Genomic DNA, 16,040 nt, shown 5'->3' on the forward strand with positions numbered 1-16,040 from the left:
ATTTAAAACCGCACAATTAGCGTGTGTGTACCGAAGCGTAGACGAGTCCCTTTTTCCTATCGTTATCTCTATGAACACCGCGTTTCTCGTTTCTTCGCTCTTTTAGTTTACCGCTCGCAATAAATCGCTATGCAGCCGCCACAATATGAATAATATTAACTTCTAACATTACCTATAATACTGCGTGATTATACGGTTATCCAAATTCACAAAAACAAACGTCTTTAAGCGACGACAAGGTTAACTAGTGTAAGTTTACATGTCAACACATGGTACAGGAGTTGTACAAAGCGTATTTGAATGAATGAATGTATGAATGTAACTTACTTTATCCTCGCGTGGCCGGAAAACGACAGTCGTTATCACACGGGTTTAACACCTCGTGTCAGCATACGAGTTACCATATATGTTACTTTGTGGGTGATTTTTTCATTTTTTTATGTATGGCTGATAATTTGGACAACCCATTAGTGACCACTGGGTTGGAGCAATTGTCGTTAAGTGTCTTGCCCAAAGACACATACGCCCACAATGGTAGCAGCGACGAGCCTTGAACCCATTACCTAATGGTTACAGGCAGGCGCGCTAACCACTACGCCACGGCGCCGGACAATTTACACATATTCTTTACCAAACTTTCAGTTCTTGTACGTCTTAAGTTTAATGAGTTATAATACACGAATAAATGCATTCTATCTACTGCTCCACAGTCACCAATGGCGACAGAAACCCGCTTTGTTGGTTACTTTTGATTTGTTTTTGATCGATCTCAGTCGACCATTGTAGTGATAGGGTTAATTAATACTATGCTAATTAGTTTATACCGTGCTCATGCATTACATCTGTGATCTCTTGTTTTCTGTGGTAATATTGGACGTTTTTATTATTCTTTTTTTCGTTGAAGTTGGTGTTAACAACAGTCACAAAACACCTTAACAAACGATATTTTGAAAAAGTTCACCCAACATTTACAATATTATATTCCTGCAACAAAATATATTCATTTTTTTCACGCGAAAATTTTTATCTTTTGCGCCAAAGCGGTTCATCGCTAGCGATGATCGACATAGTAGAAACTATTTCTAATCGAAAGTTTACGAGTGGCCTCTCTCATATGCGGGTTTAGGCAGAGCCATAGAAATACCGAGTAGTCCAACCCATTGTTACGTAAAACACAAATTGAACGGCAATTTGGGTCCAAAATAACACAGTAGGTATAGGGAAAATGTATGTTTTTCGGTAAATTACAGAAAAACTTGGGCCCAAAAACAAATTTAAAGGTTGAAAAATGTAAAAAACATGTGTTATTTGTTTTCTGTGTCAAAAAAAAGTCAAAAATTAGAATTAGAAGCGGTTGATTTGCGACATTTTAGTCGTTTAATGCGGCTAAATTTATACATTTTTTCTAAAAAATGTTTGGTAAGGTAAATAGAAGCTGTTTTACACCTTCCCACAATAGGAAAACACAAACAAAACTTAACAAGTTCGTTTAAACCCATTGTCAAAGTCACCACTTTTGCTCTATTTTGGACACACATAGACGGCAGTTGGACTACTCGGTGTTTATACGACTCTGGGTTTAGGTACCTGGTCCTACCTCATGGTTGGTGGTCCCACTAATATGTTCCTTAAATATTTCCATCGTGTGTGTATACTATATTTTGGGGTTACCTTGGTGATCATACAAAACTAATTTCTTCATGTAGGATCATCAGTCGCTACGGTCTAGAATCAGATTGCGTTAAGGTATAGTAGAAGTGATGGACCGGTGTGATGGAAATGCAAGCGTGCCGTTCAATACAAACTTGGAACAAGTAATACGTGCTGGCTACACAGGTGGAAATGGAGTAACCTCAAATTGCAAAGAAAGAAATACAAGCGTGTGTCTTAAAAATGGGAACGCTAAAATAAATAAAGGTCATTGTGATAAAATGTCCAATAATTTGCAATTTACTATGAAATGTAGTAGTTCAACACGAACTGATTGCCCCAACTCAAACAGCACAAATTGTTTTAAAAATCCCAAAAATCATGTTCATGGTAATTATCAAAAAACACACGAGGAAAAAGAGACTACTAAACCGGATGTTTCTGGCGAAGATAATCAAGTTAAATACACCTCTGCCGAGGGCATGACGGATGGTTTAGAAAATAACAACATTAAAAGTCTGATAAATAATGAGCAGCATCTTCAACCAGACCAACATTGCACCCAAGACATGAGTTACGCTCTAAGCTGCTTAACAATATCCAATACAAAAGGCCTGTACCCAATAAATGCAACAAACGATGATCATTCAGAAAATATTGTTTGTGCAAGCAATGGAATATGCTATGCACGTTATAGCAGTGAGCTGCAAATGCCAGCTATCATGCATTTAATAACAAAGGATCTATCCGAGCCATACTCCATTTATACTTATAGATACTTTATCCACAATTGGCCTCATCTGTGTTATTTGGTACGTAGTAAATTTATTATTTTAACTTTAAATAATTATATAAATATTACAAATAATTTTTAGTTTTTGTAATGTAGCTTTTAGTTTTTGTAATGTATTCAACCCAGTCGTCACTAATGCGTTGGTGCTAATTGTTAGCCTTAAAAAAGCTTTATTTTAGCTCCCAAATTTGCTCTGCCATGGAAAGATAAAATTTGAGCTAACACTTTATTATTCTTGTGTGGCAGAGCAAAGTTGACAATTTAAAATAATTTCATATTATATATATATATACATATATATATATAAGTACAATATATATAACAATATATATATATTGTACAAACTAATGAGCAGTGGCATCCTTAGAAAACAATTAGTGGTAGTCTTTAAAAAAAAATTATTTCAACTCTATGCTGACTCAGAACTTTTTTTCTCTTTTTTTATATTAGAAATATATATATACATTTTTTTGTGTTTAACATTAGGTTAAAAAATATGCTTAGTCAGCGTAATCTGGTACGTACCTAGGTTCAATCGATAAATTAAAACATAATAAAGTCTATGTTTTACAATTTTTTATATATATTCTTGAAAAAGAAGCATTCATTATACCAAATCCGAAATAAAATTTGAATTTTCTTTAGTATTTTAAAAACTATAAATGATCAAATTTGAGTGAATTTCTTTCTAATGGAAAATCCCATGCATTGTCAAACAGCCGATTTTTTTACTCCAAACTTTGATGGTACCTTTAGGTTAAATTTCATCATATCTATCCATATGCAAATTTTCATTTTTTCGTTGGTATTCCCCTTTAAGCTGTCTAGCGCCCTAGCGGTCTCATTATAATCACTAAATAAACCAGTATTGCCTTGTATTTATGCGTGTAAGAAATATTTCTTGCAAACGTATTAATACTTCACTTGATCCCATGAGTGAAAAGACAAATATTCAACCTGTTTTCAAGCACCTGTAGGCTAAATAATCAAGGGACAATCGCTATTATGACACAAATTATCAAGGTGTTAATTGGCGAATTGCTATTGGGACGTAATCAATTACTAGGTCAAACAGTTGCTATTATGATGCAATGAATCTCTGTGTGAATCCTTACTATTTTGGAATAAACCCGCTGCTTGGTTGAGGAAAACATTGTAATTATGAAGATGTTAATATACTTTATACTTATATAACATATTTAGGTTGTTTATTGTAAGAGTCACAGTTATAAAATAGTATTGCCTCCCCATGCTTCATGCAATCTTTAGTATCTCTAAAACATCAACTTTTATTTACATTTCCACAAAATATGTAATAAAACTGAACTGTAACTAAACAGTTTTAACCTAAAACATAAACTACATCACCCGAAAATGTAGGCAAAGCTGTAAAATATCTGGTTTTGATAAATGGTTAACTTACAATTAATCAATTAAACCAATAATTAAATTAAACTATTATATATAAATTATATATATAACTATAAAGTTAATTCTATTACAAAGCAAATATTGTTTAGGGTTTAAAAAACACAGAAAAAACAACAGTTGTTTAATTTACCTGTTCCCATAGGGCAATTTTAGGGTAAAACAAACAAGAGAAAAGTGTGTGGAATGTTTTCAAAATTAAAATATATCAGCAGCAAGCTACTTCAACATACAGTTAATAACTGCATACATTTATCACAAGAGGCCTTCTCCCAATTAAAAGTTTAACAAACCCTATACAAAGTTTTTTGTCAATTTTAGAAAAATTAATGCAAATAAATATAGTTTTTTAACCATAAAAGCTGTTCGCAATAAAATATTTTTTAGCGGGCTAAGGAGGTTGCCTTTTCTTACCCCAAATACATCGTTTTTTACCCCACTTTAATATATATTATTATATATTTATGAATATATATATTGTACCAGTCTTACAAATGTATATAATGGGTATCCCCAATCATGTTATTGTTAACTATTTGTTTATTTTAAGTACCTACTGCTTTGCAGGCTATACATGAAGCTAATTACGTTGGTGCTATAGTATGTAAGCTCGATCTGCATAAGAAAATAACTAGAAGAGGTTACATTGCGATGTTGGCGGTCGATGAATCTGTGAGAAGAAAAAAAATTGGTATATTTTGTACTAAAAATCAAAACGCTAATTTTGTTGGCCAGTACCACGATTATGTCATGGTTACCTTTGTACCAAACGGTACGTAGGCTATCTACTTCTGTTTTTTTAAACAAGCAGAGGAATCATCAAGAGGCAACAAATAGTCAACTTGAAAAGGCACCTGTTATTGAAACATAAAATTTGGTTTCTTTACATCAAAATTGTCCTCCACTGAAATCAAGATCATATTGCTTAGTCCGGATTCTTTTCTTAATAGGTACCAACTTAGTAAAGATGGCAATTGAAGCAATGGTAGAGGATGGCTGTGATGAGGTATGTTTTACCCAACTTGTACTGATTGAGTAGCTTGTTGCTGATAAAAACCCTAATTTTTAAATTATTATCCTGGAACCTTCAGATCACAAGTTAAGTATCTATATACATAAACAAATTTAAATTTTCGTTAAAATGACCCGTTGCCTTTACCCCCCTTGGGGCTAGTAAAGCAAATATGCATTTAAAACATTCTGCCTAAAAATTAAGGTTTTGGTTCTGTCAAAGTGATTTTATTTGATCTCTCGGTTGATCTAGGGCCTACCAATTAAAATTAAATTTTAGAAAGCTCAGCTGTTTTTTTCTTTTTTTTTACTTAAAATTTTTTACTTAAATTATGTTTTTGTATGTATTATACAACTGCCTTTTGCCATTACATGTTGTTTTAGGGTTATATTGTAATAAATTGTTTTTGGCAAGTCTTATCAAAATTATAGTAAAAATCAACTTTTAACATATGATGTCAACTGGGCTCTGGCTATGTGACGTAATTGATTCTTTTGGCATCACTAATTAAAAAAAAAACAAACTTTTATTTAGGTAGTACCTAATCAGAAATGAACTTATTATATTTTGCCTAAAAACCCAAATTACAAATAAATAAACATTTTCTGTTGATTTCATTTAAAATTCACCAAAAAATTTAAAATAGAGTCTTGTAGTAAGTTTTCCAAAAGATAAATGTTTAATTGATTGTTTTTTGAAAGCTCAAACACCTGTTTCGCTAGACAGCAATATGTGACAGTCGGTCAAAAATAGAAAAAATATGTTACAAAAGTACAATATTTTTCTTGGAAAGCTCTATGCTGCTAATTGGGCAAAGCAAAACACTTGTTATGCTTAAGCTCAACCAACTAATGCAGTGGTTTCAATATTGTTTTATCACATGTCACAACTCAAGATTAAACCATTTTTTTATATTTAATTATTATTGTTACTGTTCAAGTCAATTATATTTTATTGTTCATTAAATGCCCTTGACCACCCCCCAAAAAAGCGAATGAGAGTCAAGTCACAATAATCATATTCATAAACCACTGCCGCACTAATGGGTTGTCCAAGTTTCAGCAAAATATAATTAATAAAACAATATCTCATTACACTCTGATAAGTCTATAATCTATATATTTGGTTAACTGTGGCAAAGTGTTTATCGCAGCTGCCTCTAACCCAGAGGTAATGAGTTCAAGCCTCATTGCTGCTATCATCATGGGTGTATTTGTCTTTGGGCAAGACATTTGACCCCAATTGCTCCAACCCATTGGTCACTAATAGGTTATCCAAATTTTTAGCCATATATAAACAAATCTAAAAAAATAGTCACCCACAAGTAAAATACATGGTAAATCGTAGACTGACACGGGGTTCATTACCCCCTATGTTATAATGACTGTCGTTTTCCATCCACCCAAAAATAAAGCAATTTACATTCATATTCATTCAACTACTACAAACAGGCACCCATTCTATACAAACCACCCTATATAGTGTGGGACTCCCTGTAGTATAAATATTTGCTCAAGTCTTCCAATCATCTTGCCATTCTGTCAAGCAAGGATAAACAACTGAATAGCCTTAGCAATCAATGTCATTTAAAATAACGAAACGAAGTAAATAACTTATTTATTTGTGAATTGTGACTGTAAGTAACTTGTAGATTTAACATTGTGCAGGTTGTCCTTGAAACAGAGGTGACAAACCAGTCCGCACTAAATCTTTATGAAAACCTGGGCTTTATTCGGGACAAAAGACTTTTTCGATATTATCTAAATGGTGTTGATGCTTTACGATTAAAACTGTGGTTATGTTAGTAATCTCAAATAATTTATTTGTGAGAGCTATACTTCCTGTATAAAAAAAAGTTGTAATATCATAAATGTAACGAAAAATTATGACAATTTTTTTTTCACAAACAAAACAGAAGGGCATTGTTGTGTTTTCATAATTCCAATTTTTATTTGAAGTTCAACCCTTCTATTGTTTAATCATAAATATTATTTAATCTGTGAAACGTACTTAAACATTTCACTTTTTTGGAAATTTTATAAAAGTAAAATGTGTATAGAAACTTTGTTGTATGAACGAAATTATACAACCGTTTTATTTAACAACAATATCCAGATGCATTATGTTTAAGTCGAAATGTTTGTAATGCTCCAATAAAGTTTTAATATCACTGTTTTTGTGTAATAGTCAATAACATATTTATACATGTGTGTTTACAATCGCTGTTTAAAGCCATGATTTTTACAATACCCCTTACTCGTCTTTGTTTCTTTGAGAGAATCTGCCACGTCAAGATAGGTGGTAAAGGCGAGACAGTTACACCACTGTTATTGTACCATGGATATTGGTTACACCCTACAGACAATACAATATAAGTAAAGTAAGCAACATTTAATTAAACAATATTAAGGTTCTAATTAGTCTAGACCAATAGATATTGATCCCAAGAATGGAGCATGACGGAAAAACAAAAAATTCAACCAGTTTACAATGAACTGTTTCCAGGGCACTCAATGTAAAAAAATTCTTGGTACTTGCCAAGGGCAATATGTTAATACAAATCATTGTTTATATAACAAATAATATAAACAAACACGGAATAAACAAAAAAGAAAAGTAAGGAGCAAGAATAATGTCCAGTTGGTTGCTTAGGGATTGAAAATTTAGACATAGGAAAAAAAGGATAAAAAAATCTAAATATTTATAGTACAGTGGGGGAGACAAGACACTTAAGCACATATTGCCCAATACTTCTAAAAATCATAATATATGACGATTTTAGCATTTGCACAACAGGGGTGATCTTACCAATTCGAAAACACACAGGGTAGGTTTAAACATTCCTTTTCTTGCTCTACTGTTTGAATGATAATTGGTATTGTTCGAATATCAATTGGTAAATTTTGTATCCTACAAATGCATATGAACTTGCAATAACATAAATTTGATAATAACTATAGTAGGGTGGGGGAAGATGGGACACTTTGTCAGACGAGACTTTTTTTAATTTCTGTCCGGCGCCGTGGCATAGTGGTTAGTGCGCCTGCCTGTAACTCAGAGTTAATGGGTTCAAGATACGGACCCCCATTTAATGATAATCAGGAAAATAAGGTTACAGAATTATTCGACAGTATTATCACGACTTTATAAAACGCCCGTCAAAGCTGATTACTGTTTTTAAATATATTACAAGTTCATATACATCATTTGTAGGATACAATATTTATCCATTGATGTTCAAACATTACCCATTGTCGTTCAAACAATACCAATTGGTATGCAATAATATAATGTATAGGTAACATGTTAAATACTATAGCAGTAGGGCAAGAAAAAGAATGTTTAGACTTAATTTTCAAAGCGTACAGTATTATTTCGTGCTATTTACGTATATTGCTATTTATAAATACACCTATTAATCAAAATTAACAATCATTTTAAACTGTCCTATCTTATCCTGTGTGTTTTCAAATTTGTAAAATTTCACTTGTTATGCGGATCGCTAAATAACTCCTCGTGTGTTATATTATATTTTCTTAAATTGTTGTCAATTAATAAAGGAATGATAGTACTAAGTCGTGGTATTACCCCAAAACCGTCATCTATTTTGGAAATATTAGACAATATGTGCTTAAGGGTCCCATCTTTCCCCATTGTACTATATAAATAAAGTTTACATTTTTGCTACAAATTAGGCATTGCTACACTATTTTTCGCACTAGCCGCTTCTCATAAATTTTTGTGCAAGTAACTAAATTTTAAATATATTTTCTAGAGACCAAACGATTTCAATTTTTACCACCGATATTTGACACGATAGCAAAACATATGAAATGATCAGTGTTAATCAAAATTAGTTTATAGTAGAGTGGGGGGAGATGGGACACTTTAGCACATAATATTCAAATATCCTGATGGAAGTCTTTGAATGTTCTTTGTTTACTACCAAACGAGACGAGAAAACGGAATGAAAAGGTGTTCCATCTTCCCCCACCCTACTATGTTCAAGATATTGTAGGTAAAAAAAGAGAAAATTGTTTGGTCTGTATGTTTTTAGTAGGAAATATCAGAGGTGTTGCTTTTGTAAGAAACTAGAACGCACATAAACCTAAACTACGACGCGCCTAAAGGTTAAACTTCGATGCACGTAGGGACTAAGCTACGTTGCACGTGGAGGCTAAACTACGCTGCACGTGGAGGTTAAACTACGGCGCACGTCCTTTTCCGTCGATTTTTTTTCTTGCACTTTTCCTAATTCTCAATTTTAGCATTTATTGTTTAATCTCTAGATTGAAATTAAATCATAAAACAAATTTCATTTTATATAGTACTGTGGGAGAAGATGGGACACCTTTAGCACCTAATATTCAAATATCCTGATCAAACTTTAAACAATAAACAACGGTTTATGGAAGTCGTGAGGATATGGTTTTATAATTCTTTGAATGTTCTTGTTTACTGCCAAATGGAACGAGAAAATAGTATGAAACGTGTCCCATCTCCCCCCACTCCCATGAAGGAACGAACGAAAAACGTACAAACGGACGGGCGAACGAACGGACGGTATATAAGAACCGTAACTTCAGCGCTTTTGGTCAAACAAGAAAGTAATCCTTGTGGTTAATCGCTAATTAGGCGGATTTAAATCTGAAATTATAGGCTAAAAAATATAAATAGTTATTATGTTTTGATTTCATTCAAGTGTTTAAAGAATAAATGCTACAATAAAAATTGATATAAGTGCCAAAAAAGTCTCGCATACAACAAGAACAACTGCTCGACGAAAAAGAATTTAAATTGCCACTTACATGCTCAAAGGCACCCCCAAAAGTATTATATAAATATAAGATTTTATCAAACTATGTCTTGTAAAGTTTAATGTGCAAACGTGGTACCCGGACGGTAAGCGTAGTTGCGTTAAACTGGTTCGAGTTGTATTAATAATTAGTCCAACCTTCTGCGCATGCGTAAAAGCGCCTGTCACAAATTCAACAGCCGATCCTAATATATTACAACACCGGCGTGACAGACACGAAGAAAGGGGCCGGTAGACTTTGCGTTAGCTGTAGCTATTTTTCCGGTGTATATTACTGAGCACGGTAGTGGTCATATAGATCCCTTTCGTCAAACAGTTGTTCTTATTGTTGTTTCTTGTACGACTTTTTCCGCACTTACTTCAATTTTTAATTCTAGCATTTATTCTTTAAACTATTAATTAAAATTATATCATAATATATACTACACTTTTAGAATTAAAACCGCATAATTACCGTTTACTTTACTGTTTGATCAAAAGCGCTAAATTCAAAATATAGTAGAGTGGGGGTAGATGGGACACCTTTAGCACATAATATCTAAATATCCTGAAGGTGTTTTAAACAATTACTAACGGTCAATGGGAGTCATGGTCATATAGTTTTATAATTTTTTGAATGTTCTTTGATTACTACTGAACGGGGCGAGAAAATAGAGGTAAAAGGTGTCCCATCTTCCCCACCCTACTGTATACCTTAAAATTTAATTAAATGATTACACTCTATAAAATAATTTAAACTAAGCATAGTTTTATAAACCATACTGCATACGGTCGCCTAATTAATGAGTAATTACCGATTACTTTTCTATCTGTTTAAGGCGCTAATTCGTAGGGAAAATGTACTTTAACTTTTAGATTGAAAGCCAGCATAAATGAGTTCAGTACTTTATGTGTATAGTTTGAAATAAGTCTTTAATTTAAGAAATATCAGAAAACTTACTTCGTTGCTATAATCTTTCTTATGTGCTGAATTCAACATTTATATATAAAATCCTCCACTCCTAATTACAATACTGCTATACTATGTCAGTTTTCTTAAATTTCTTAAAGTTATATCCGATGAGTTAAAGTGAATTATTTTACAAGTAAAACAGGCAGTGTGATTCGATCATCAAATTGTCTACAGCACTTACACTTGGATCAATTAACGTTTTTTTGTTTATACTTTATGTTAAAGGTTCGTCAAAAAGAAGTAGGTATACAAGTGGATCACAAAATTATAAATGCAAGTAGTATAGTTATCAAATGTAGTAATCGAGATCAACATTAACGTAGATACAATATTTCAACGGTTGCCACAGCCTTCGTCCAGTTGATTTTAATTACACGCCGTGAATATTTTAACGATCACTTTCTCTTATGCTAATCCGCTGATCTCTTGCATTAAAATGTCATAATCTTCGTCAGTTGAAACAACTGCTGAGTTTTTCCTGGCTTTTTCCTCCTTTCTTCGAACGAATTTAGAAGCTGGAACTTCAAGCCATAACACGAATGAGGCGATGAAAAAGCAAATTGTAGCAAGTATGAAGCTGTACGTATATGACTGCGTGGCGTCGAACATCATTCCTGATGAATACAAGTGGTAAATGAAGAAATATCTTTAAAACTATAACTTTTTGGGGTGCCGCTACACTATAAACGAAAAAAGTTATCAGTGAATTTTACAATTACTAATATTTAGTATTATTTCTACTTTATGGGTTAAGGTCAATTTCCCATATATATAAATTGTAAACTGGTTACTGGCATATATACCATAAAGACGTATTGACTGCCACAATACCTGCAATTGGAGGTCCTATCAATTGACCACACACACCACTAAAGAAGAGACAGAATCCATAAGCGCTGCGTAACGTCCGTACTCCCAAAGTATCAACGGTAAGAGGAAGAATATTGCCTTGCCAACTCCCGGATCCACAGCCGAAAAGAACGCAGTAGATCGCCATGGTTAGGAATGAATTGCACAAGAGGCTACACGCCGTCGCAATTGCCATCACCCCAATATAAATCTTGTGAAGATGTATTCGTTTTATGTATTGTCTGTCAGCGAAGGCGCCAGAGGATAACTGGGCAACCACCTCAGACAAACCAACAAACGATAACAACATCGCAGACTCGTATTCGCCTATTCCTAATAGCTTGGCTCTAGCAACAGTATGTACAAGTGTGATAGAATACCCAAACTGAGTGAGTACCAGGTTTAAGGTGATTACAGCCCACTTGGGGTTAAGCAATAAACTGAAGTCGAGAGTCGATTTTTGCTTCGGTTGGTATACAGGTTCTATTTGAGGAAAGTGGTCTACGATCAAAGATTCTGTTACCCCATATTGTTGCACCCGTTTCTCAACTTCTTGCTGCATCATTTTCAATTTTTGTCGATCACTTATTGCTCTGTGTGCAACAAACCCAGATTTAAAACCATCACTCTTGGTAAATTCATCGTTGAAGGTATGAGGTTGCATCTGATTGTCCCGGTGGTTCTTTAAAGTTGTGGTGGGTTCGAATTGCAGTTCTTCTTTAAGTCGTAAAGGTCGGAACAGCAATGCACAAGCTATTAGATGCAATTCTAGTCCAGCAACTATCAAAAGACATCCCTGCCACCCGTAATTAGTTACAAGTAGTTGGAGCAAAGGCGCAAGGAAAAAAGTCGCTGCGCCACCACTTCTGGAAAGTCCGTTTGCAAGTGAACGACGAACTTTAAAATAGCGACCAATCATGGTTAAAGCTGGAAGAGAGGCAAAGGCAAAACCAATTCCTATAAAAAAGCATTAACATATTATTTTTGATCAATCGATAATGTCTGCATTATAATTCAAAGTTTAAATTACCGGTATTGCAACCGAGTTTGTATTAACATACTAAACAGCTAAAATAATTCCACCTGTTACGCAGCCAAGGGAGCCATACAAATAGTATGGTGAAGTTGCGTAAACGCTCATGATGAGACCAATAACAACCAAAACTCCACCAAGGGCCACGACCTTCCTTTCTCCATATTTATTGCTCAGCGCAGCAGAGAGCGGGGCTGTTGAGATTAGTCATTGTGAATGATTATAAACACCATTATGCATTTGAATCAGCTACATACGACATCAGCAACGTGCTTAAGTTAATTTTACTCTTTTTAGTGATGACATTTAGCAAACCAAACGTTTAACATGACTAAAAGTCTGAGTGACTCCTTTAAATCGAAAAATATCACACAAAATACAATAAAATACTAATACTTACCAGCAGTAGCTCTCATAGACAAAGAAATTGAGTTGATCCATGAGATGGCTCCAGCGCTTTCTTGAAAATATGAACGGAATGCTGGAAACAGAACGCCTAACGACTTTAACATTCCGATAACCAGCATATTGTCGAACCAGACAGCGACTACAATCACCCAGCCCCAGCCACCGTCGGGAGGTTCAACGTATCTATAATTTCATTAACAATAACAGTATAATTGAACAACTGAGCTTAACATTGCGACATCTACCAAAGTACACAAAATACAAGCAATTTAGCGATATTATGGACGGTTACGTAGCATTGCATGTTCGCTGTTTATGGGAATACCCTTCTACATATTGATACCAATCAAAACCACATTTCTACCCAAACAAATTAAGTTATTTAATCTTATACTTTTGTTGTTATAGACCGATATTTATCATTTACAGATAATCGGTAAAACGTGTCGATACAACAACCGGGATATAGTCGGGGGTATGATGGGACACATAAGCACGTATTGCACACCACTATTTAAAAAATTAAAGTATAAGACTGATTTTGGGTCATACTATGAGTTTTTACTACCATCTTTTATGAATTTTTTAAAATTAAGTTTAAACATTCTTGCCCCATTTCTAAAGTTAAGCATGTTAGTATGCTATTGTAGGAAAAGGTGGTATTGTTTGAAAAATTAATGGAATTGTTATATTTTCAATTAATAAATTTTGTATCTTGCAAATATACATAAAAGTTTGTAACAACGAAAATTAATAAGGATTTTGAATAAAGTCTATGTTTTTGCCACAAACTGGGTATTGCTGTTCTATTATCCTTCCAGCCAGTAATCATAAATTATCTCCAAGTGCATGTGACTGTTTTTTGAATATATTTTTCATACGTTATTTTATTATTTATTATATTGGTATATATTATATTTAAATAACCTCTGATGTAAAAAGTATTGATTTAAAAGAAACCCTTTAAAGTTTGGCAATAAAAGCTACATAACTACAAAGTGGAGAATTGAATTGATTTTTATATTAATACCATTCTGCAACTTGTAGTTAACCTAACGAAATTAATAGTTTGTGCTAGTATCTGTGTCACGAAAACTTTATATAAGGGTGGGGGAAGATGGGACACTTAATATCCAAATATCCTGATTGAGTTTTAGGCGATTAACTACAGTTCATGGAAGTTGTGAAGATAGGGTTATATAACTGTTTAAATTTTTTTGTTTACTACTAAATGGGACGAGAAAATAGAATGAAAAGGTGTCTCATCTTCCCCCACCCTACTATATATATAGATTTAAAATAGTAATTTTGGCTGATTTTATTCCTAATTTAAGACATATTGACCCCTGCTTATTTTTGTAAAGCAAACTGTACGAAACATTCTCTTTTTTTAAATTTAAGGAACTAGTTTAATCGTTTCGCTCACCTTAAACTACACTAGTTTTAAACTGGCGTGTTGTTACAAAACGGCGTGCCGTTTTGAAGCCTGAAAAACAGGCCATACCAACAACACGCCTTTGCCGTATTGCGTGTTGTATACGCGGACAAAACCGGCGTGTTCTAACAACACACTTGAATTTCTAGTGTAGAAAAATTCATCGGCTTTATTTTTAGCAAACTTTTAAAATAACACCGCTTTAAATAAACTGTATCTATTTAACGTATTTTTATTAATATTTAACAACAGTTATTGGCGTTGTCGTGCGTTTTATATCATAATACTGTGAATAATTCTGTAATATTATTTTTTGGCTTTCATTAAACGGGGGTCCGTAAAAAGAAAATTGAAAAAACTCCCGTCTGACAAATTGTCCCATCTTCCTTGATACTACTATATTTAAAACTAAGTAGTCAATCGTTACAATTATTAACCCACTAACGTAACAATTTCCAAGAAATTACAAACTAACTTACTGTTTGCTGTTCACAATCAAAGGATTTGTATTATGCAGAGATGGTCTCTTTCCATTTGCGTGCTTGTTGTTGTTCGTTGACGAGGACGAGCTTTGTGTTTGGTTATTAACATTGTTTACAATATTCGAAGACATCTCTATTCCATTAGCTACAGGCGTTTTAATATAACATTCATTGCATCGTCTTAATTAACCTATTAGAAACTAAAAAATTAAATGAACGACGCTAATGAGAAGTTATACCATGAACCGCTGTTCTAACTAACTTACAAATCTTCTTCTGTTCCATTTACCCTTAACACCGAGCTTAAGGTAGGTATCAGCATCGCTTTTTAATTAATTTACTTGGATAAAGAGATAACGAGCCTTCTCCGACAAAGAATCACAATCATACAAAAATTACCTACGACATAAAACTAATATTGTTGGGGTCATAGGTTCAAAGTAATTGGCAATAACAACCAGCCACACAGTCGTTAAATATTGATGAAAATTTCGCTGACTTGCCAAATTGATAGCAGGGTTGTTTGCCATGGTCGTTCGTACATGCTGAGTTGTCAAAAACTGCGATACAATGTTAAACCTATTGTCCGATCTCACAATTCCATGTCGTTCATGTATTTTACACTCATCGTCTTACTAACAAAGCGTCGTTATCATTAATGTCATTCTTCCATGATTATATATTATACTTTGCCTATCACAATACCATACACCGCTTATAACAACAAACTGTATATCTCACTGTAAACAAAATCACTAGAAATAACTTACGTCACAACAATACTGACAAAAACAATTCACGTCAGTCGTTTATAGCTTTCAGTTTACCAAAACACGAGAGCAACTATTTACACGCAACTTGTTGACATAGGGCTTATTAAGAAGCAGTTCCTTGATATTAACAACAAAAAGCCGTACGCTGCAGTTAAACAATAGCGTTGTGACGTTGGGCGAGTTCGCCAATACATGACGCAAGCCGATTTTCTCCCGGCGATATCGGAAACGGTGACGACATAAAACACACTTTTATTGGAATATATTCTGGAATTATTTAACTGCAGTACCACACACTAGAACACTCAGCTTCTATATTATTTATAAATCGGGTCAAATCATGGGGTAAGACGGTAAGTAAAGGGTAATTCACGAAAACTGTTTTTTTAAGTGCAGCCTACTTTTGTAA

General features: G+C 33.6%; 2 protein-coding genes across 2 annotated transcripts; one reads left to right on the top strand and one right to left on the bottom strand.

Annotated features, from left to right (window-relative positions):
* Positions 1-1,657: 1,657 nt before the first annotated feature.
* Positions 1,658-7,058, top strand: LOC149738299 (N-alpha-acetyltransferase 30-like). The gene is made up of 4 exons (XM_089875371.1): positions 1,658-2,462; positions 4,439-4,562; positions 4,822-4,877; positions 6,551-7,058. Exons 1-4 carry the CDS (start codon positions 1,761-1,763, stop codon positions 6,686-6,688), a joined length of 1,020 nt encoding a protein of 339 aa, XP_089731497.1. The 5' UTR covers positions 1,658-1,760; the 3' UTR covers positions 6,689-7,058.
* A 3,781-nt stretch (positions 7,059-10,839) lies between these two features.
* LOC149738300 (monocarboxylate transporter 13-like) lies at positions 10,840-15,082 on the bottom strand. Its single transcript, XM_089875367.1, has 5 exons — positions 14,856-15,082; positions 12,934-13,124; positions 12,584-12,727; positions 11,483-12,457; positions 10,840-11,265 (listed from the first exon to the last, which is right to left on the bottom strand). The coding sequence occupies exons 1-5, from the start codon at positions 14,987-14,989 to the stop codon at positions 11,057-11,059; spliced, it is 1,653 nt and encodes a 550-aa protein (XP_089731493.1). The 5' UTR covers positions 14,990-15,082; the 3' UTR covers positions 10,840-11,056.
* Between the last annotated feature and the right edge of the window lie 958 nt (positions 15,083-16,040).

The sequence above is a fragment of the Ciona robusta genome, chromosome 3 (assembly GCF_009617815.1).
Source record: "Ciona robusta chromosome 3, ASM961781v2".
NCBI classification, from domain to species: domain Eukaryota; kingdom Metazoa; phylum Chordata; class Ascidiacea; order Phlebobranchia; family Cionidae; genus Ciona; species Ciona robusta.

Excerpts from the sequence above, each read along its gene's own strand:
- LOC149738299 (XM_089875371.1), top strand. The coding sequence starts at position 1,761 with ATGGACCGGTGTGATGGAAATGCAAGCGTGCCGTTCAATACAAACTTG. Across the intron at positions 2,463-4,438 it reads GGCCTCATCTGTGTTATTTG|GCTATACATGAAGCTAATTA; the intron begins GTACGTAGTAAA and ends ACTGCTTTGCAG. Across the intron at positions 4,878-6,550 it reads TAGAGGATGGCTGTGATGAG|GTTGTCCTTGAAACAGAGGT; the intron begins GTATGTTTTACC and ends AACATTGTGCAG.
- LOC149738300 (XM_089875367.1), bottom strand. The coding sequence starts at position 14,989 with ATGTCTTCGAATATTGTAAACAATGTTAATAACCAAACACAAAGCTCG. Across the intron at positions 13,125-14,855 it reads TTGATTGTGAACAGCAAACA|ATACGTTGAACCTCCCGACG; the intron begins GTAAGTTAGTTT and ends ATGAAATTATAG. Across the intron at positions 12,728-12,933 it reads GTCTATGAGAGCTACTGCTG|CCCCGCTCTCTGCTGCGCTG; the intron begins GTAAGTATTAGT and ends TAATCTCAACAG.